Below are 24,171 nucleotides of genomic sequence, written 5' to 3'. Positions count from 1 at the left end.
ATGTCTCTTGGCGACTCAACATCTCCTCTATATGGTGAGTGGCAATATATCCTTTACATAATATTGTCATTATTCTGTCCTATGTTTTCCATTATTTCACTTCCTTGAAAAGTCGTAGGAAGACAGAGTTTTTAAATTTTTGTCCAAGGTACAAATGGTTTTACTGGAGGGTGCTGATTACTCAAAAAAAAGTCATCTAATGACTCAGTAATATATAATGAAGAGAATAAAATCAGTATAGCTCGGGAGTCATAAAACAGTAATTGGGGAGAGCCAAATAAAAGCTTAATAAAATACATAAATGGATCAGAATAAAGTAGTAACAGATCCATATCAGCTAGCAAACTTTCTGAATGAGCGTTTTTCATAGAGAAAATTCAGTTGTGGTTGCAATGACTGAATTCTCTATACAACATTATCATGATTGCTGTACCAGTGGCACAGAGTTTGAGAATGGAGTGGAGCATTTTTCAACTATTTCAAATAAATTACAACAAAAATTTTGAAAAACAAATATAGCATCTGTAAATAATTATGTACACAGGAAGTATAATGATATCTCTAACCACAACAAATGAAATTATCAAAACAGTACAGTTTCTTGTTGACAGTCGCGGGAACCCATCTCGGACGTGCACCAAAAATCTCATGCCTAAACTGTTTTTCCAATTGTGAAATGTAGACAGAATAGTGAACCATTATGCTGTTGTGGGAAGGTGGAGCAAACTCTGTGGTTGGTGTCCACATAAAATTTCTGCCAGTGTTTCATTGGCTATGGCTTCTCCAAGGGGCTCGCCACTATTTGGTGAGTTCATGCTTGGCTACCCTGGGGCCCCAGCCTTTGCAGCATCTTTTCCCAGAAGTGCTGCAAGTCTATCCTCTAGCTATTCTTTTTCCCCTCTCTTGGGGAATATGCCTGGGATGCTTTGGAAATGTGTTGTGCATATTCAGTAGCTGATATCAGAACAGTTTCTCCACTGTTTTTCATTCCTTTTTTCTTTCTTTGTTCCCCTTCGCCTATCCTTCCTCTGCTTCAGTGTTTGATGTTCCTCTTTTTCTTCTTCCTCCCTGTGTGCTCCTTAAGGCCAGACAATGCGTCTGACATTTCACAGGTGACCGCGTAACGCTTAATTCCCAGCCCCAGGTTGACAGGTAGGGTTCGCACATTCCCCCTGGTACAGGCCAGGCCCAGGGAGCGGTGACTGCCTGACCTGCTACCTTCCCAAATTGCCAATAGGTCCTTCTGTCAGGTTTTCCGGCGATGTGACCTGAGGAGTGAGCAATCACCTAAGACATGTGCGCCTCCATTTGAGGGTGTCCTCAGTTGGAAGGAGCATGCATCGGAGATGCTGGCAATCATGGGGGATTTTCTCACAATGAGCCATTCATCTTCTTCACAGTCAACGACTACCAAACCTAACAATTCAAAGACACTTCCAGCTGCGCCATGGTTTCTCATGGTTTCACATACTGAAGACGGTCAGTCCTTTGCCATGGTAAATGCGTTTATTATTCAGAAAGGTGTTGATGCAATTGCTGGTCCTTTGAAATCCTGCTCTCAATTTATGAAATGGCACTTTGCCTTTGGAGACTATTTCTGATTCTCAAGCACAATTACTACTTGCAGCCTCACTTCTCCACAGCTATCTTGTTCTTATCGAGGCCCATTGAACGCTGACTTTTTCCCATGGTGTTATTTACACTAGGTTGCCCGATGGTGTGACTGAGGCAGAAATCCAAACGTATCTCTCTGATTAGGGTGTCATTGCAGTCCATTGGTTGATGAAAAGCCTCAGTACCTACATGCATTCTTTTGCTCACTTTTGATGGAGTGGTGCTTCTGTCAAAGATCAAAGCAGGCTATGAAGTTATCACAGTTTGACTGTACATTCCGAACCTGATGCACTGCTACCTGCATCATCATTACAACCACACTGTAATGTCCTGTTGACACCTGGCCAAATGTGTAACCTGTGACAGGGATACTCACTAGGGCGATTGTCTGCCTCCTCCCTGCTGCTTCAACTGCAATGGTGACCATGCTGCCTCCTCCCTAGATTGTCCCATGTATCTTGATGAGAGGGCTGTCCAGGAGATCCAGGTGAAGGAAAAAGATGTGTTACCTGGGTGCTTACAAGTTGTTGACTAGTCGTAAAGCCTGCATTCTACCATCTGGCACTTACAGTACTTTTGTTGCTGCATCTTGCTCCATGAAGGACATGGCCACACAGGCATGTGACCTCAAATTCAGCACCACAGTTGTGAAATCTTGAAGTGTCATGGTAGCATCCTATCTCCTCCCCTCACAGGGTAAAGTCACCTGCTACACAACTGGCAGACCAGAAAGAACAGAAGGAATACTCCCATGAAGACTTCCTATGTTCTTCCAGCCAACAAACATCTGAGTCTTCCTCTGTCAAATGGAACGACTCCAAGAAGTCAAAAAGAGGCAAACGGTCTTCTCCTTCGCCGGCTTAGAGATCCCCTTCGACGGTGTCACCGCGTGGCACCCTCACCTGGCTGACCTCCGTGTCTCTGGTGTGCACCACCAACCATTTTTTTGCCCTGGACTCTGCAGATCGACAGAGGGAGAATGCTGACGCATCTGTAGATATCATGGAGCAGGATCCTCCAGAATCTGTGCCCCATATCAGTGAGTCTTCGAAGGCTGGCACTCGGCGTCCACTGAGGTGACACCCCTTCATTTTTTTTCCCTTCTCCCCTTTCCTCACTATGACTCTCCTCCAGTGGCACGTTCGCAGTCTTCGACCCAACAAAGAGGGCTTACAGCTGCTCTTAGAATTGCAGCAACTGCGTGTTCTCTGCTTCCAGGAGACAAAATTGTGTCCTCATGACCTCTTTGAGCTCTCGCATTTCCTCGTGGTCCACATTGATCCCCCCCCCCCCCTCCCCCCCAAGGATGGCATTCCATCTCATGGGGGAGTCATGCTACTCATATTACTCATATGGAATGACATTCATAGTCAACCCATCTCCCTGACTACCTGGCTTCAAACTGTTGCAGTCTACATTTTCCTTCCTCACTTGACCTTTTCCCTTTGTACTGTTCCCACCCCTCAGTGTCACCAGTGCAAACTTCCTCTAGCTTATTGGGCAACCCTCTCACCCATTTCTGTTGATCATGACATTAATGAACACTGTCCCTTTGGGGATTGGGTGGAACCTGTCAGAGAGGTGCCCTTTTGGCGATCTTCTCAATCACCTTAACCTCATCTGCCTTAACACAGGAGCACCCACATTCCTTTCAGACTCCACTCACACCTATTCCTGTTTGGACCTCTCCTTCTGCACTGCCCAGCTTGCCCATCATCCCAAACGGTCTGTTCTCTCTGACACGTACTTGATCGACCATTTCCTGTGTGTTATCCGATAGTTACTGACGCCCACCTCACCTACATGCATACCCAAATGGCAGCTTTCTAAGGCCAACTGGAGGCTTTACTCCTCCATAGCAACCTTTGATGAACAATGTTTCCCCAATTGCGATGATCAGGTAGAAGATCTTACAAACATTAACCTAATCATCATACTGCGATGGCCAACTGCATACATTACAAACAGTAGTGTGCACAGTGTTGTCACGTTCTTTTTTCGGTATAGCAAAAAAGCTAGCTGGATTTCATTTACTAGTTCTTTTAACAGTTCCACACTGTTTTCTGTCTTGTGGGCCAACCTTCAATGGCTGTCAGGGACCAAGGTCCATTCCTCAATATCTGGCCTGACAGTAGCAGATGACCTCTTAGTGGACCATACTGCTATCTCCAACACCTTGGGCCACTATTTTGTGGAGATTTCGAGGTCTACCCACTATCATGCTTCCTTCCGCCATTGGAAATGAGTGGAGGCGGCTCAGGCAATATCTTTCTCTTTTCAGAATCATGAATGCTACAATGCCATCTTTACTATAACGGAGTTAGATCTTGCTCTCACTTCATCCCATCCCAGGGCTGGACAGTGTTCACATTCAGATATTGCAGAAATGAGCGGAGGCAGCTCAGGCAATACCTTTCTCTTCTCAGAATTATGAATGTTACAATGCCATATTTACTATGATGGAGTTAGATCATGCTCTCACTTCATCCTGTCCCTGGGCTGGACAGTGTTCACATTCAGATATTGCAGATCCTTTCTATTGTGGGCAAGCACTTTCTCCTTCGTATGTACAGTCGCACCTGGGCAGTGGACAGGTTTCCCAGATGCTGGTGTGTAGCCACTGTCATACCCCTACCTAAGCCCAGCAAGGACAAACACTTTCCATCTAGTTTTCACTCCATTTCTCGTACCAGCTGTGTTTGCAAGGTGATGGAATGTATGATTCATACCCGGCTGGTATGGTGGCTTGAGTCTCGCAATTTACTAACCAATGCACAGTGTGGATTTTGAATGCGCCGTTCTGCAGGTGACCATCTCATCATTTTGACAACCCAGGTCATGAATGGTTTTCAGACTGTGACCATATTTTTTGATTTTGAGAAAGCTTATGACTCCGCTGGAGGACTGGTATCCTCCGTGTCTCTACACGTGGAGTTTCCGTGGTCACATGCCCCATTTCCTTCAGCAATTCTTAAAAGACCGAGTTTTCAATGTATGTCTGGTTTCTGCCTCGTCAGACACCTTTATCCAGGAAAACAGTGTGCCACAGGGTCCTGAGTGTCGTCCTCTTTGCTATTGCCGTTAACCCCATTACGCCCTGTCTCCCGCCAGGCATCTCGGCTCCCTTTTCGTTGAGATTTTCCCATCTACTGCAGTTCTCCACGGACTTGTCTCCTTAAGTGGCGTCTTCAGCGATGTCTCGATTGTCTTTACTCATGGAGCATTGACTACGGCTTCCACTTTTCCATTGACAAAACAGTTTGTGTGAATTTCTGACCACGCAATTGGTTTCTTTGACCGTCTTTACGTTTTGGGGCTGTTACTCTTCCATTCGTTGAAACTACAAAATTGCTGGGGCTCATGCTCGATAGGAAACTTTCTTGCTCTTCCCATGTGTGTAACATGGGCGCCCACTGTACGCTGTCCCTATGTGTCCTTAGCAGTACCTCCTGGGGAGCAGATCTCTGTTTGTATCAGTCCACTGTCCGTTCAAAACTAGACTGTGGGTGTTTCATTTCTGCATTTGCACGTCCATCCCTCTTACGCTGTCTCAACACTATCCACCATCATGGCATTCTGTTGGCCATTGGTGCCTTTTACGCTTGCGTGGTTGACAGTCTGTATGCTGACGCAGCCGAAGTACCACTGCCGTGACGCTGTGACTTTCTCCTTGGCAGATACGGATGCTGTTTGTCTGCCAGGCCTTGCTGCCCATCCTGTGCCTCCTTCTTTGATGACTCCTTTGGTCGCCAGTATGGGACCCATCCCTCTTCTCTGTTATCTCCTGGAATTTGCTTTCAGCTCTTGCTCTAGCAGCTTAACTTCTTGCTACCTGCCATTTTCCCAATGGGTGTGAACCCTTCACCATCTTGTCTTCATGTGGTAGCATGTGTTCACCTTGGCTTTCATTTGCTTCCAGAAACACTACTCGAGCCTCGCTTTATCACCATAAGTTTCATGACCTTCACACAGAACTTCACGATAGTACCTTTGTGTACACTGATGGCTCTTGGACTTACTGTGGCACTGACTTTTTTTGGTATCAGCTTCCGGAACACTGCTCGGTATTTACAGCAGAGCTCTTCGCCCTGTATCAGGCCACGCAGTATATCTGGCAACATGGGCTTCTCTATTGCGTCATCTGCTCTGACTCTCTCAGTGCCTTTCAGAGCCTCATTGTGCTGTACACTGTCTATCTACTATTGCAAGGAGTACAGGAAAGCTGTGACTTGCTCACTCTTGGTAGAGCCACTGTGATGTTTATGTGGGTTGTTGGTTGCATCAGCCTGATAGGAAACAAGACTGCTGACACTGCTGTTCTTCCACTCCCTCTGATGGTCTCTGTGTTGCCATCCGTTAGCAAGTGGTGTCACTTTGATACCATAACTGGAATTAAGCCTCTCCCATCAGTTTGAATGACCTCCTCTTGGCCCTCTTGCCCTGAGGAGATCATTTTAGCTAGGTTGCGTATTGGACACTGTCTTTTTAGCCATCGCCATTTGTTCAGTGGTGATCCCCCACCACTATGTGCTCATTGCCCTCAACCTCTGATGGTTCACCATCTCCTGATGGAATGCCCTTTCTTTAACCACTTACATTCTCATTTATGTTTGCCGTCTGAATTACTGGCTGTTTTAGTGAATGACGCACGGGCTATGGACCATGTTTTGCTTTTTATCCATCGTAGCAATACGGCGAAGGACATTTAATCTTTAGTTCAGGACCTCTGTTTCTCTATAGCGTATTTTATGGATATTTCTCCAAGTCCCTGTTTTTAGCTGTCTTTGCTTCTGTTGCTTGGGCTTAATGTGTAGTTGTTTTGAACTACTTTTTTTTTCTTAGTGTTCTAAGTTCCTGATATGGGCGCATATGATCCTAGTTGTTTTTGCACCCCCAAAAAACACACAGACCTGTAACTACTCAAAAATGAAGCCAGCTCTTTGTGAGAAAGGTGAACTGCAATGCTTTTTCCAAACTTGAAAGTCCTTACACCCTTTCTCAGTGCCACCATATTTTTGCAGTTTTCTCCTATTTTAGTAAGGCCTACAACTCAACTTGATGCCACCACACCCTCCTTACACTCCATGAGTGGGGTCTTCGGGGCCTGCTCCTGAGTCTTATTCACCAGTTCCTGTTCCATGAATCATTCAGACTTTAGGTTGATACCATTCTCAGCTCTCCGCAGACCCAGGAGAATGGCAATCCGCAGGGCTCCATATTAAGTGTCCTTCTTTATCACATTGCTATTAATGAACGTATGGCCTCCACGGGATTGTTTGTCATCCCTGTTGTGTATGTGGATGATTTCTGTATTTGGGCTAGCTCTCAGTTGGTGGCCTCTGCAGAGCAACAGCTCTAGGGTACCATCCAGCATGCTTCCACATGGACACTGTCACACGGTTATCAATTCTCTCCCCTTAAGTTTAGGGTGGTGCATTTCTGTCACCGTACTATGGTCCCTTTTGATACGGAGCTCTACCTTGACACCTAATAACTGACCATGGTCCCCCATTTGCATATCTTGGATCTTCTTTCCGACAACAAACTTACATGGTTGTGCCATATCTGCCCTCCGAAGGTTGGCTGTTTTTGTAAACTCAATGTTCTTAACTTCCTTGCCCACACCTCTTGGAGCATGAATCATTTGACTCTTCTCCTTCTTTATCGTGCATTACTTCAGTCTCATCTGGACTATTGCTGTTAAGTTTATGGATCAGCTGCCCCTTCCAAGCTGCTCCTCTTGCACCCGGTTCACCATTATGGTATCCGTTCAGCCACTGGTTCCTTTCGCACTAGCTCTGTCAGTAGTCTTCTGGTTGACACTCGGTCCCTTCCCTTTTTTTGATTCAGCAGTCCCAGCTCCCAGTTTCCTATATCCTCATTATCCACTCTTCCCCTGCTCACCCCTCCTATTTCAATCTTTTCATGGGTTTGGGACGTTGCTCGCCCACTGCCCACCTCCATGTGGTTGTACTGGTTGGGCTCCACCGCGATCTCCATCACCCCATCGCGTCCTCTTCCCCACATTCTCTCCTGACCCCCGCCCCCCGTTCGTTGGTTCCTCAACCCAGGACATGGATAGACCTCTTCTGGGGATCGAAAGCCTCCATCACTGCAAAGGTGTTCTGTTGTTTGTTCCACTCTTTCTTACAGGAATTTCAGGATGCTATTAATTTGTAAAGCCATCGATCATGTCTTCTGTTGGAATGGAACACCATCTCTTACCTGTCACATGTAGTGTGTTTACCACAGAACTGATGGCCATTTATCAGGCCCTCTGCTTTAGTATAGAGTCCTCTGTCACCCAAGTTTTGTTATGTACGGACTCAGTAAGTGGCCTTTAAGCTTTTGCTCGGTGTGTTTCCTGCCATCCCTTGGTCTCTGCCATCATCAGCCTTCTTGCTGATCTGCTTGTTCAGTTGATTTCTTTTGGGTTCCTGGCTGCAGGGTATCCCAGTAATGAACTTGCCGATCGTATGACTTTGGTGTGGCCACCTGCCCCTTGTTCTCTGTGATCCCTCTGGGGGCAGATTTGCAGCTTTACGTCAAATCTCTTTTTGTTCAATTGTGGACCTACTCGTGTGGGACTACATCCTGTCTAGTATACTTCATGCAGTCAAGGAGACTCTCACCATGTGGTGTTCTGCCCTCTGCATCTCCCTGCAGGAATCTATCATCCTGTACAGTCTTTGTAACAGCCGTATGAGGTTGACTCATGGTTTTTTATTCCACTGTGAGCCCCTCCCCCTTTGTAGTTGCAGGCCCCCTCCCTCTTGGTGATCCATATTTTGCTGGAGTGCCCCTGCCTTTTGGCCCTTTGCACTAAATACACCTTTCACCTTCCTCGTCCCGAGTGTTATCAGGCAACCCTTGCATGGTTACGTCTGTCCTCTGTTTTTGTTGTGAAAATGGTTTGTCCTCCCAGGTTTAAGTATCTGAATTTCCCTCTGAAAGTGGAGTCCCTCAGTTAACATTGGCATTGATTATGGATGCCTTGGCCTTACCTCCAACCGGTCAGGTTGTGCCCCCCCCCCCCCCCCCACCCTTTTCCCTATGTTTTGTCTGGTCTTTTGCCCATTTGCTTTCTCCTTTTCTTGTGCATCTTCTTCCACTGGTGTTGTCCCCATCGTGTCTTGCTCATGGTATGGTGTAAGCATCGTGAAGGATCGGCAGCAGTGCTAGTGCTCGCTTTTCGCCCCAGCTCTTCTGGATGTAGTCTGTCTTCGTTTATAACAAATCTTAGACACTCGTCACATTCTTGAAGAAAATGCCCCTCCTCCTCCTTTTAGCTGTGCTTCAGCTTGACCGTAAAATATTTCAAGTTCCCCATATGTTGTTATATATTTTTACCTCTAACAATGGTGTTAGCCTGATAGCTGCAACATGATGCAATTCTGTTGATTAATCATTATAGAAATTCTTGAGAATTTGACAGAGCAGTATCTATATTGAATGGTAACCATAGATATTTGTAAAGATCAAATGGACATTAATTACTACAAACTTTTGGGACTCTTCATGTAACAGCAAATAGCGATTCAGTAGTTCTATCCTTGAGAAATATCAATAAGGATAGATTGCTGCTCACTGTAAGTATGACAAGTTGAGCTGCAGACTGGCACAGTTAAAAGATTGTTACACAGCAAGCTTTTGGCCAAAGACTTCTTCGGGGGGGGGAGGGGGAGGAACACACACACACGCACACACACACACACACACACACACACACACACACACACACACACACACACACACACACACACACGAACATGGTCTCTGGACACTCTGAGATCAGAATGCAACTTAAATGTGTTGAACAGGAGCAACAATCGAGAGTGGGTCTTCTACAGGGATATGGTCTCTGTGGCAAGGGGTTGGGATTGGGAGTGACATAGGCATGAACTAGGATGTGCAGGTTGGGTGGGGCAACAGAATGGCACTATAGGAAGGGTGGGAAGGATTTTGGGTAAGATGTCATTCATTTCAGGGCATAACTATAGATAATGAAAGCCCTGCCAAAAGATGTGGCTCAGCTATTCCAGTCTGGGATAGTGTTGGGTGACAAAGGGGGTACTCCTTTGCAGCTGATTCTTTGGGATGGTGGGAGGCTTGTGGTTGTGTGGGGAGATGGCACAGGAAATCTGTTTGTGAAGGCACCATCCCCCAAACCCAATCTGCAAACTGATTTACTGTGCCGTATCTCGCCCTCCCCCACATACTCCTACCATCCACCCACCCCTCCTCAAGAACCAGCTACAAAGGGGCACCCATGCCATATACGAGCTCTGCTGCAATCATTGCTCAACTTTTTATATTGGAATGATTACCAACCGATTGTTCTCCAGGAGTAATGGCCATCACCAAACTGTGGCACATCACGCAGATGAATCTAACATGTTTGGTTTCAATGGCTGCTTCACACCCTGAGCCATCTGATCCTACTCTCCACCACCAGCTTTACGGAACTGCTTTGATGGCCGTTATCCTTACGACACTTTCTCTGCTCCTAAAATCATCCTGGCCTCAACAGACTATAACCTACTGTTCCCGTAGCCTCCAACCAACTGTTTTCACCCCTTCTATCCTATCACGTCCTCCCAAGTCATATTCTCTCACCCTCATTGTGCATTGCTTGCTGCCAATGCACACATTGGTCTCTTTTTCTCCCATGCTTCTCTCCTTACCACTCCCCTTTTCCACTTCACCCCCCTCTCCCTCTCCCACAGTCTCCCGACACTGTCACTGGCAGCCTTGTCCTGTCACCTCTGGTCTCTGCAGGCTTTGCCAAGCAGCACTGTTTCCTCCTCCCCCACATGTATCGTGCTATCTGTTCCACTCTGGATTGTCACTCCCATTCAATACATTTTAGTTGCATTCTGGTCAGAGCAGCCAGAGACTGTGCTCATGTATGTGTGAGGTGTGCTTGCTTGTGTGAATGTGTGTGTTTATGTTTCCTCCTTTTCTGAGGAAGACTGGTTAACAGCTTACAGTGCAACAGTCTTTTCATTGCACCTGTCTTCATCTCAGCAAGTCATCTTTATGGTGAATCACAGCCTGTCCTTACAGTAATTGTTGATACTCCAACCTGGTCTTTCCAATGTTTTATCTTTTACAAATGTTTAGCATGTTAAGAAAAGGGAACAGATCTTCTGGTTCTGGTATTGGGAAAGAGTCTATAACAATATGAGAGTTCAATGCCTTAATGCCGCATCTTTTAATATGCACAGTTGTGTATGTTGCACAATTTAGCTCAGGGGAGAATAGCTCAGCAAATGAGTTGCTTAAGATTTTCTATATCTTGATAAAGAATCTTTGAAGGTAGTGGATTCACTGATCTTGAATGGAGATCTCATGATTTCAACTGTCTAGCCCAAACATTTATCATCATGGGACATAATTATTCTATTATTTGCCACTATTAGATATGGTCTTAAAAATTTATGTGTGCCAATTAAGCAGAGAGGATGAGGTGTCTGTATCAACTGGATGTTACTGTGCTTTGACATATTGATAGCTCTCTTAACAGGTTTGTGGAAAGCTTGTAACTCAGTTGCATTGACTCCTGGTCTTATGTACATGCTTACTCTTCGGTATCTTTTCCAGTTTTGCTCAGAAAGCACTTTCTATGTGACCCTGTACTGCCTACAGAAAAAAAGAAAGAAAAATGCATCTCTAAAACAGCACAGTGAATTGTAAATGTTTGACATACCGGTATCACTGAGGAACATGATTTTGTTCTTGTGGATGCTGCTGAGATGTAAACACCTTTTTTGCTTATTGCTCATGCCCTAAATCCCATAGTTGGAGAAGCCCTATGAGGAAACTTACTTGATTTAACTGAATCCACTGACAATACCTATTTATTTGCCCAGGCTGAGGCCAACGACAACAGGAACACTTTCGTTCATCTGTGAGCTGTACTGCTCTGGACTGTGTGAATTAATCAATAAGATCCATGCTTAAAGTGTCTCCTAATGAATAAACCTGATGCCTTAGTGCTTGCAGTCAGTGGTTAATCTAATCTCACTGCCTTGAATTCACTACTTTGCATATAATTTTTTGCACTGGGGATTTTACACTTAAATTTGCCACGACAGTTGGGCATTTGTGAATCTGCACTCTGCAGTCTGCTTGTGATGTGATTGGTCAGGTGCATTCTGACACTGGTTGAATTATAACCTAGCTGTTTCAGTACATTTTCTTATTTCAGTGTTCATGCAATACTTTGGAAATACATAAAAATGACAACTCATTAGGTTCCTCTTGGGGATACAACTTTCTTAGCAATTGTACCACTTTCTTGGATGACTGTTCCACATATAACACATGCTGATAGAAGGATCTGTTGTATTCAATTTATATCTTTGAAGTCTTGCTTCAGTCTCTGATGATACAACTCCATACAACTCCCACTTATCAAAACCCTTGTTGAACAAAGGGAATGCTAAAGTAACCAGTGCAGAGTTTTCCTGTGTGTTCAGTGCAGCTTGGAGTACACTGTTTCGCAATTGGAATGCTTTCATTTGCCCTTGATAGTGTACTTCCATTGTTTCTATTTGCTATTGATGGTGTACTTCCACTGCTTCCATTTGCTGTTGTTGGTATATGTCAGTGGTTTCAAAACCCAGTTTTGCTGATTGCTGTTTCACACATTACGATGGAAGTATCTCATTGCCAATTGTTACGTACTGCTTCTCAGTAAAGTTTTGCAGTCATTGTAGTACACTTGATAGCAACACCAAACCAAATTCAAGTCTGTAGCCAACACCATAATGAAGGAATGGCCAGGTAGAACTCACACATAGTACATTCAGGTACACATGGTTCTCTGCCTGAGTTTGTAGGGGTCGGCTGATTTATCCTTAGTGGTTGCATGTTGATAAGTCCCTGAGATCCCCTTCTAGGATCACAAAGTTTGTAGTGAGTGCTATCAGTGATAGGGAGGGCCATGGATCCTAGTGCTGGCTATCTGAGTCAATATCTGAGGCAACCACAAGGAAATTCTCCTTTGTCACATCTTTATCTGTAGTATCGGACCTTATTATTATGAAGTAACTTCTTTTTATGAATGTATAAACAAAACCAAGGATCATTCCTTAGGATTGCAAGGTCTGCAGCAAGTGCCCCTTGAGGTAGGCTGGCTATCCAACTTCATATCTGAGGCATCAAGGAATGTCTAGTTTGGTAAAAAGAGAAGTATTGGAGGTACAAACTGTAGAGAGAAACTAAGGCCTGACAACAGTAAGCTGGCTCAAGTAGATTTTGTTTGTAGTAGTAATACAGAACTGAAGAGGCTTGTACGGGATAGACTAGCATGGAGAGCTGTCTAAAATGAGTCTTTGGACTGAAGATCATAATAACAACGTAAACTAAACAGTAGTATGAGCAAGGGATAAACTGAAGGAGGTTTTGCTGTTGTTAACAGACTGGCCTTGTATCTGGAAGGGTGAAGGCTGTAAACCCCATCCAGCCATATTGATTCAGATGTTCTGCAGTTTTACTAAATTACTTTAGAAAAATGCTGGGCTGGTTCCTACTGTAAGTCCATAATGTAAGTACCCAGACTATAACGTTCTGATGATTGTTATGGCGTGTTTGCTTTCAGATGTTTCACACTATACATGCCAATAGCCATCTTTCTGATGAAACATAAAACATGATTCATCTGAAAATGCCACCTGTTGCCACTCGGTGGACATCCAGTTTTGGTAATGGTGTGCAAATTTCAGATTTTGTCATCAGTGAACCTATGCGTATGGATTGCTACTCACATGGTACTAGTTGTCATCCACTATATCAGCACATGGGAGTCTTACATACACTGGTCAAGAGGGCTTATGCTGTTTCAGATTCTGATAATTTGATGCAGGAACTGGATTATCTTAAGGTTGCTTTCAGGCGAAATGGATATACTGATCATCAGATTGTCCATGGTTTTCCATTTGGACCACCATGTGAACCAACAATGGACACTTATCAATCAGTTGCTTTTTTACTCTTTGCAGTGAGTGTTTCTTTGAGAATTTTTGGAGTTCTCAGAAAATACAATATTGAAAGTGTCTTTTTGTCTTTGCCAAAAACTAGAGCCCTTCTTGGATGTGTTAAAAATTATATCGGACTGAGGAAGCCTGGAATATTTAAAATTCCCTATTATTGCGGAAAGGCATATATTGAGCAAACTATTTGTACGGTTCATGTCCAGTGTGGGGAACATCAGTGTCACACATGTTTGCTCTAGCCTGAAAAGTCTGCTGTTGCTGACATTGTCTCAAAATATGCCATTTAAAGAGACGAAAATTATTGCTTCAGCTTCCTGTTTCTGTGATTGTGTGCTTAAAGAATCCATCGCAATACGATTATCCAATGGCATTATGGTATTAACAGAGACAGAGGATTTCCTTTAAGCAACATGTGGAATCCTATTTTATCAGATATAAAACAACAGTGGTGTGGTTTTCAATCAGCTGCATCTTAATTTGCCATTCATAGCTTTTTTCAGTTTGTACTGCTGGTGCTGCTGCAAGTCTTTGCTTCACAAAGGACAGCCCTTTCACTTCTCGCACACATGCAGTGCCCTGTTCCCAGAATGAAAGCAAGCCACTGTTTCTGCTGTTACCCCAATTGTGGTGTGATTGTGCACCTGCAATCTCACCTGAAGATGGTGGCCAGTTGGACCATTGAAGTATTGTGTCATCAGGACAATGAAATATGGCCACATATGCGTAAAGGGCATCAACATTTATTATGCTGGAAAAATCTGTGTAATTACTGTGGGTATAGTATAACCCTACCACCCCTGGGGGTGGATGTAGGGGTGAGCAGCTGTGATATGTAAAAATGACTGATATTAATGCTGAATCCACAGTTTTCAGGGGTCGCTAAGCTCGCTGATGATGGTGCCAACAAATTTGCATCCCTAGAAGTAAGGGGAGTGTAGGGTGGGGGAGGAATCCAAAGACAGTGATTTATTAGCATACAAACTAGGTACACATATCATTTGGGGAAAAAAAGGTGACAGTAAGACAGCCATAGCATCCGTATGGCTGACTGTGAAGATGAATGGGTGACATAAAAGCATAGCTCATAAACACCTGAAGCAATATCAACAAAATATGGCACACTGGACTCGCATTCGGGAGGATGACGGTTGAATCCCACGTCCGGCCATCCTGATTTAGGTTTTCCGTGATTTCCCTAAATTGTTCCAGGCAAATACCAGGACGGTTCCTCTGAAAGGGCATGGCCAACTTCCTTCCCTGTCCTTCCCTAATTCGATAAGACCGATGACCTCGCTGTCTGGTCTCCTCCCTCAAAACAACCCAACCCAACAAAATATGGTTTATACATGATCCATTGTTTGTATATAAATACTGTGGGGATAAGATAGGATAGAGATGAGAAATGACCTATTAGTATTTTTCTCCTGTATTTAGTTGATTTGGAATAATTTAAAAGTATGAAACACAATCTGTCTCTTACTTGTGTTGTTCAGTTTTTCATGAGAATGATCACTGCAGTTAGCCAGGCAGAAAGCTAGTATGAAATATGGTCTTTGTTCTCATTGTGTAATACCACGACATATTCATATAATGTAAAAGTGATCTACAAATGAATAAAACCACTACTGCAGAAAAGTAGCATTGTGTTGCCAGGAAATTTAGAGGATGGTAGCTGCCATGAGCTTCATCTGCATGGATGAAAGTGATGCCCTTTAGGTGATTACAGTACCATAACAGTTATTGTATAGTTCACAGAGCTGGTGCCAGAGATGTTAGTGGGCATGGATAAGATATTCCATTTTATGGACTATTAGCCATGCTATTGAACAGAACTATAATAAATAGATGTTTTTATCCATTAGAGCCCACCTCACAATTCTAAAAATGTCCTGCACAAAGAGACACCCTTTTCAAGTTACCTGTTGTGGCCATTCACCACACACATCTGGTTGTTATTTTTTGTCCATTCTATGACAGTATATACAATTTGGTCCACATTGAGATTTGAATTGGATTGTGTTACTAATTGGTTGGGGGGGGGGGGGGGGGGGCTATTCTCATAATTGGGAAATTTTTCCTTTAGCGTCATTTGATCACTAATTATATTTCTAATTTCTTCTGTGCTTGTTACTAGTTCAGAATTTCCGTTACTTTTCTCTGCTTACACACACATACAGTAAACAGTAGCTTTTTTCCTTATTTGTACATTGGAAGTAATATTGTCAGGCTGACTCTTGGGCTACTAATCCATTACTCCACTGCATTCTTTTCACTAAAGCTACATATTTGCCCATTATTGCAGTTGGTGACTCATGTCACAGTGTAATTGCATTTAAGAGCAACTGAAATATCCTCTAACAAGACTGCACACTAATGTTGAGACAAGCAAACAGCCGAAAATTCTTGAAAAATATAAGTAATTTTTGTGCAATCTTGCTAAATGTTGAATTCAGCAAGCTGATAAAATCCTTGAATTGCATATTACAATGTACTGAAAACTCTTTGCCTCTGTATATGTCTGCTTGTGTCTGTATATGTGTGGATGGATATGTGTGTGTGTGTGTGCGAGTGTATACCCGTCCTTTTTTTCCCCTAAGGTAAGTCTTTCCGCTCCCGGGATTGGAATGACTCCTTACCCTCTCCCTTAAAACCCAAATCCTTTCGTCTTTCCCTCTCCTTCCCTCTTTCCTGGCGAAGCAACCGTTGGTTGCGAAAGCTAGTATTTTGTGTGTATATTTGTGTTTGTTTGTGTGTCTATCGACGTGCCAGTGCTTTCGTTTGGTAAGTCACATCATCTTTGTTTTTAGATATATTTTTCCAATGTACTTACATATCTTGATATATACCGCATTGAGCTAAAATTGTCTTTTTGCATGAACTTATGGGACAATACTTGCTGCAGGTACTACCAAGGCTGAAGAAACAAGCTGGTGGCCCAAAAGGAGCTACAGTTTTAGGTGTTCATGTAGAAGGACCCTTCATAAATCCTCTCAAGAAGGGTGCCCATCCAGAACAATTTATTAAGACATTTGAGAAGGTATGTTATTCAAATCGTGCAGAAAAAAATCATTTTTACATTCAGATGATGTATCGTAGAATAAAGGGAAGTAAAGAAATGTTTGTCTTTTCTGTCCATAATTACTATTAAATTGTTAAACATAACACGAATCCTGGTTATTATTTAAAAGACATTTAGAGAGCTATAAGCCATATCACATCAGATTAAATTGCTATCTTATACTTTAAAACATGCTTTTTTTTTAAATTTAAAGCTGCATGAAAGGGAGGAAAATGAAGGAGGTGCAAGAAATATACAAATCTGTGTAATTAATGTGGTAAGAAATGAAAACATTACTTGCAAATAAGCAAAATTTCATATGAATTACTTACAGTGGCCGTTTTTATTTGTGAAATGCAAGTAGCTGAAAACCTGGAATACTGTGAATATGGAAACCACTTACATCTGTATCTAATGTGTCAAGAAATGTCGGGGAGGGGTAAAACAAGCTTGCAAGTATGCTTTTGAATTTCTATTGAAATACAGAGAGTGAGAAGCAAATAACATTTATATGGAGCTATGAAGACCAAATTTTTCAGTGTTGCAAGAGTGCAGCATACTATTTACATGCAGAACAGAATCATTCACAAATTAGAACATAAAAATATTTGAAGACTGTCAAAGAACAAATGATTGTTTTGGATTTGGAGATGATCAGTTCCGCAGTGGTGGCTGAGATGTTGTAGAGTAGATCAACGTTCCTATTGTTGGCCACAGTTCTAATCTGAATCTCATAGCCAAGTCAGTGTAGACAAGCAGTATCACTATCCAAAGCAGAGTTTGAGTACAGAGAGCATACAAGTTTGGAAATGATATTGATTTGAAGAAGTTTCTTGTTTACAAATGAGAGACTGGGCCTGGGATTCCAGTGGTGGCATTTATCTGAGCCTGTCACATAGGGCAGTCATATATTCCTTTATGTAGTTGACCTCAGGCATGATATGTGCCTCTGTGGAAAGCGTGTCTCCAGCCTAGTAGTTGCCTTGTGGCGTACATCAATGAGGAGTTCTACAGACCTAAAACCTCGAATTTGTTACAAAGGAACAGAAACGCCCTATTTTGTGCCAGCTATTATGGGGACAAAGAGGATGTAGTGGAAAATCCAGCAAAGGATCTGCCCCAGTTTCCACAGGGATTACGTCTCTCTTGATAAGCAGCGGCACAGGATGCACTTGATGGGTGTATCATATCATCTTCCCTCAGCCTCTAAGGGGATTGGTGTAAGAAAACTGCTGTACAGTTTGGATGAAAGGCTGGAGTAGAAACTTTCAGATGTGATGGGAATTGCTAGAATAGCTCTGACAGTGGCTCAATAGGCAGCAACTGGTGGTTGTGAGGACAAATTAGATTTTCGTGGTAGTCAGTGCACCTGCTCTCAGTGGCCACTGAGTAAAGCACAACCACAGCTTGAGTCTGTCTGGACAGGCAACACTAAGTGCAGGTTGAAAATAAGAACAAACAGTAAAAATATGGAAATGTGTCACCCTGGGCAGACTCCCAAGACATTGGCACCAGAAGATTTCCAATTCTGTTGTCAGTGCACAAGTTCTAACAAGCAGGTTTCACCCTTTGGCACTGAGTTGTATTTGTACTCTTGTGACAGAGTGAATGCTAATCTCATCGGTGCCAATTTTACTGCCGTAGACCCTGCTGATCAAGAGTGCTGTGTCAACATTTGATTAATAGTTGAAAAAAAGCAGTAACAGTTGTTGTACACAGTTTTGTTTGCAAAAAGTTTGAAAAAATGGACTGTAAATTGCAAGCCATTAACAGCAAGAAGCAAGGGAGGTCAATCTGTACCAGGCTTAGAAAACCACAAAAGCTGGAGATTAAAGAAGCCTGATTCAGCCTTTGCAGAACATTGCCTGAACGATAACCACAAATACACAATAGATGCTCAAGTCTTACAGAGGAAAAGAGGGCCAAACTCAACCAATTAGAAATTTTAGAAATTGAAAGACAGATGTGTATATCCTCACCCCTATTATTAAACGAGCAAACCAAATTCAGTTATTCACCCCTTTTAGATGAGATCACAACCCCAGGATAGAAGCAAAGCTTTGGGCCCCAGTCCATCGTAGTTAAAAGTTCTTGGCTGATGCAGAACTTTAGTTGAGTCAGTATTGTGCAATTGCTGGCTGTGTAATAATGTATGTAATTTGTTTAAAAAAATGGTCATTGGCATAATTGTACATTAAGCTATGGTTCGATACCTTAAGAAGTTGAGATGATTATCTTTGCCTTGTCATCATGTTTATCTGTGCATTATCATCTTTGGAATCAGTAATGTACTTGAAAATGGGCTTATAACCTGAAACCTAGGTTGTGATGTAATATTAATTATAAAATTGTGAAACAAGGCCACAAACAGTGTTTGTTTAGTTAATTTGCAATGTCTCACCAAGAACCCACAGTTGATTCAATTAAAATGAACAAGAATAAAGTAGTTTAAGTAATTATTGGAAAGCTCTTTGTTTAATTTGTTATTATGTCTGTCTTCATGGTGGCAGTTTGTCACAGCAGGGTGTTGTCCCTGAAGTAACCTGCTTACATGGCCCCCTTGCATTAGCCGTGGCAGTGTGAATACTTATTCAGTAGTGTCTAAAAGTAGTGGTGGCACTATGGTCACTATTGTTTGACAATATGCATGGAGATGAGTGAAGGCTTGATTGATGATGTATTTTCAGTATCCAGGTCCGACAGAGCTACTAAATCTGCACCCCCTTGAATTAGCCGAAAGGGCCAAAAGCATTCTGGTCAGCACAGTGCAGGTTGCTTAGCTTGTGATATCACAGTGCAGGTGCTGCTGCTGGCATAGGTAGGTGCTGTTAATGGCTGGTTTACTGTCTTCTGCTTTGGTCAGCCCTTGTGGGGGGGGGGATGGCATTGGAGATGCCAACTTCCGTTGATGAGATTATTAGTCTCAGGGTGGAACAGCAAAAGAGCCACTCAAAACTTGTCAAAATGCATTTGCCTAGTGATAGTGGCCATCTTAGTCTTCAGGATGGGCTGGTGGGAGCTGATGGGCACCTGTCCTGGATAGCACAAGCATGACTGATTCATATGTCATAACTTTTGTCACAACTTGGGGTGGCACAACTGTAAGCAAGTGGTGGCTGTGATGAGCCAGAATGGATCCGTGAATTGATCATGAAGTGGTCCCAAACATGTATGTTCACAATGCAGTCCTGTCTTAGAACACTGTGGTATTATCTTCCTTTTTGCTCTGTCAGTGAGAATGGCAGATTGAGGGTGTCCATTGAAGACAGATGTGAAACAGCTTGACCAAAGTGTTGCCATAAATGGGCATTGCTCTGTATGTTGCTAAGAAACTGCTTAAAGATCTTTCAGAAGTGGCCACAAAGTTCTTCAACCATTTGAATTTTAAAAAGCACACAAATCCCTCTGCAGTGCCTTTGGATGTGGAGTGAAATTGTAGCATGGTTAGATGTCTGATGCCATTGTGGGTGCAGAAGCACTTAATAGCAGCTTCCACAAATTGTGCTCCATAATTAGTCACCAGGGTACAGGGGTACCTCAATCGATAAATTATTCAATGGAAACCTAGTAGTGAATTCCATGATGATATGCTGTAGTTTGACCACATATAGGAAATAGGACTATGAATCTATTACAATGAGCCACTCTGGCTCCAAAAAATAGGTCCAGCAAGATCAGTGTGGAGACATTCCCATGGTTGTGTGAGCTCTGGCCATGGGGAAGAAGTTTGGGGAGGCAATGCTTGACGCATTTTGCATTTCTGACAATTCTGCTCAAGGCGTTTAATGTCTTCATACATTTTTGGACAGTAAACATATTTCCTTTCTAGATTATTCATCCCTATTACCCAGTGTGATCAGTGAAGAAATTTAAAATATGGTATTGTAAGTAGGGTAATATTACAACATTGTGTACATAATTTTCAGTCGTTAAGAGAAGCAAGCCCCTGAAAGCTTCCAATTGATATTATGCAAATCATTGCCAAAGATAGGGATGTTCTGCAACTGATAATATGTCTGGCCATTCATTTTGCATATAATGCAGCACTTTATTGAGAATACAATCTTGATTTAAAGCTGTTGCTACATTGTGCAACATAATGGGGATCTCTTCCGAGGTTTGGAAGATGTTGCTGAAAGACATTGCGTGTACTGTATATATACAGACCCTTTCTTTATTTGGTATAAGCTTTCTTGTTATTTCCAATAATTGGCATCTCTGTAAATGATTTTTTGGTTTAAAAAAAATCCAAGATACACTGTGGTTCAGATTCCACATTAACTGTTGGTTTTTGCACAACGGACTGGCTGAATCAGTTGCGCATAGTAAAATACTATTGTATTCAAATAATGTGTTATATTTTTAAAGACATGCCAGTACACAGGTTGTCCCACAAAGGGGTTTATTCTGTTTGAACTTTAATAACTCTATCAAAAATAATAAAAACTATGAGTTTTTAACCCACATAGCTGTCAAGACATTACTGATGATATGTTGAAGATGTTCAAAATGTCCTTCGTTGACAGCAATACAATGTCTACAAAGCTGTGGAACATTTCAACGCGTACATTATGGATGCCATTGGAATGGATACACAGGTAGTTGCAATTCTCTCTCCCATGTCATCCAGCATACAGGGTTTTCTGGCATAGATGGTGTCCTTCAGGGTTCCCCAGAGAAAGAAGACTAATGGTGTTTGATCGGAAGATCTGGTTGTAAACTCAACACTTCCTCATTGACTTGTCAATCCCTCAACAAATGTTTCATCCAAAAAGTGCTGTACATTGCAATGGCAACGTGATGGTGCATTGTACTGTTTGGGGGGGGGGGGGGAAATCTTCATATCAGTATGTTTGATGTACAGCTGGTACAGTTTCATTCCTGCAACATGGTAAGATTCTTTAACCTGTCACTGCTCCTTCAAAAACAAATGGCCATACAAGTCCTCTGACAGACATACCACACCACACTGATCACACTGATAACACAGGAAGATTAATAGTTCATTCTTCCATAATGTGGGGATTGTATCTTGCTCGGAACACACAATTATAGTAATAGATGGTTCCATTCAATTTAAATGTCATCTCATCAGACCAAACAATGACATCAGTTAACTGTTCAGTATTGCGAATCCATTCACAAAATTTGAGGCACCTATCCAGATTGTCCTCGCTGATCATGTGAAGCACCTTGAGAATGTAGGGTTTCCACTTTGCTTGCTTTAAAATGAGGTAAACACTTTTTTTTGCTTACATCTGATTCATTTGTAGCTGGTCATGTGGACTTCTTTGGGGATTCCGTGAAAGATTGTACTACTAGGCCTACCCCTCTTTTGTCTGCTACTGATTTCTTCCTGCCATACTGTCACTTCTTCAACTCATGCACACTTCCTTCCCTCTCAAATCTGTCACATAGTTTCATTATCTTTCATCTGACAGTGGTGTAAATCAAACCCTGCCCACCATTGTGTCTGAACTTCTTTCATATGTTCATATTTTCAATAATACTTTAAAATACACTTTCTTTGCTCTAAGGGCAGCTTTCTAGCCATACTGTTATTTAAATGTAGTTACTGGCAACTGAAAATAAACAAAATAAAAACAAATGAATGGCTACACTCGCTAGTCATGAGAGCACCATAGAATCACAGTTGGATCAGGTTATCATTAATACCTCCTCAGTTAAAGTTCAATCAGTGTAAACCCCCTTTGTGGGAGACACTGTATAGGTTGTTGTGGTACTTATGGACGTGCCCATGGATACCTTTTCCAGGTGCAGCTGCTTGAGTGTGACATATGAATAGTGAAGGAATTTATAGATTGGACAACTATGTGAAGTGTTAGTAAGTTGAGTAGCTGATTCACATATTATGTGGATAATATTCAGTGTTATGAAATGCATTCCAAATGGCTATTGTTATACACTACTTTTAACATTTTAGGGATTTGATTCAGTTCTGGAAACTTATGGATCTTTGGACAATGTGAGAATTGTTACTGTAGCTCCAGAGCTAGAAAAAGCCCCTGAAGTTATCGAGAAATTTGTGGAAAGAGGCATTACGGTTTCTTTAGGTATGTATACTGCACATTTGTCTTTGTCATTCATTTCAGTTTGCCAACGTAGATATTACCTTACAGTTTTTGTTTTTTTTTCCTGCAGGACATTCTATGGCAAGTCTTGGTGAAGGAGAAGCTGCTGTGAAACATGGGGCTTCATTTATCACTCACTTATTCAATGCTATGCTGCCAGTAAGTTACAGTTCTGCACAAGATGAATTATGTCTGAATGCACCTGTGTTCTCTGCTTTAGACTTATGTTTTTCATTTTTTTTGTGCATAAGGTGTAGGTAACATGAAAACTTATGTACACAGAAAGCAAAGAATGTACCCAGTAAGACAGAAGGGGCACAACAGTGAGCAATGAAGTTAGAATTTTTAAAATCAGTGCTTCATTTAATCAAAACTCAAAGCAAGAAAATATATGCTCTGCTTCATTTCACACAGTTTGAATTTTATTGTTTAACTCTAGTTTGTTTAGTTTGAGCTTTGAATCCATATCTAGTTTTAGCATGTAATTTCTTTAATCCTTCATGAGTTTCCTAACAGGAATTAAAAACGGCTCCCACCCTCTTTTCACAACATTGTACAATTGTCTCTCTTTTATCTTTACTTACTTTGCTGACAGTTTTTATTTGTGCATCCACTTCTTCAGTTACTTCATGTAACTTATTTTTAAAACGGGTTTTCACTGAGTCTCTCTTTCTGTGTAAATTTGTAATGTAACATTAATTACACAAACTCTAGTTTTAAACACAGACTATGAATATCATTTTTAAATTTCTTTTGATGTCACTACCATTCTTATTCATTTCTACCACAGAACTACTGATGGCTCTTTTACTACACATGTTTTTACTCACTTCAGTGAACATTTTTGTGAATCTCTGACACATTCACCATGATTAACACTTGAATGTTTAGAAATGATGCCCTAGATCTTTCATCACTCACCTCGCTGTCAGCACATTCACTACAGAAGATATTTCTTGTAATTTCACCCCCTATCATCATCAAGTTCACTTTTAATTACTACTTTTGTTCCCTTCCAAAATGTAGTTCTTGATCCCTGTACTCAAACATACTGTTTTCAAAAGGTTCACTTTTAATGTTTAACACTTTAACACTGTGTTTTCTTTCATTGTCACTCATATAGGCAAACAGTTGATCATACTTAGTAAACAATAACACTTTAACTTAAACTGTTCCCGCATTGGTTGCTGCTGCCATTTGTTACTGCTGTCTGCATACTGCTCCTCCACATAATTGTTGTGTCAGCTCACCATGTTGTTTACTGCTGGACTCTGCTGATTGGCTGTTTTATCATTGAAGGAGGCATTGGTACCCTCAGCTTCTCATTGATTGACAAATGTGAATTCATTATGGCAGCATCCATTTACTATCTGTTGTTGCAACATGTCAATTAATCTATTATCATTAA

General features: G+C 42.1%; 1 protein-coding gene across 1 annotated transcript in view; it reads left to right on the top strand.

Moving 5' to 3' along the window:
* LOC124805093 (N-acetylglucosamine-6-phosphate deacetylase) overlaps positions 1–24,171 on the top strand; it is a 101,692-nt gene that overhangs the window by 33,036 nt on the left and 44,485 nt on the right. The window contains exons 3-5 of the mRNA XM_047265531.1: positions 16,516–16,650; positions 22,616–22,745; positions 22,834–22,922. Of these exons, the coding sequence (XP_047121487.1) occupies positions 16,516–16,650; positions 22,616–22,745; positions 22,834–22,922 (354 nt within the window). The remainder of the gene's footprint in view (positions 1–16,515; positions 16,651–22,615; positions 22,746–22,833; positions 22,923–24,171) is intronic.

Source organism: Schistocerca piceifrons, chromosome 7 (assembly GCF_021461385.2).
Source record: "Schistocerca piceifrons isolate TAMUIC-IGC-003096 chromosome 7, iqSchPice1.1, whole genome shotgun sequence".
In the NCBI taxonomy this organism is placed as follows: Eukaryota; Metazoa; Arthropoda; class Insecta; order Orthoptera; family Acrididae; genus Schistocerca; species Schistocerca piceifrons.
This window is presented reverse-complemented; position numbering and strand designations above follow the sequence as displayed.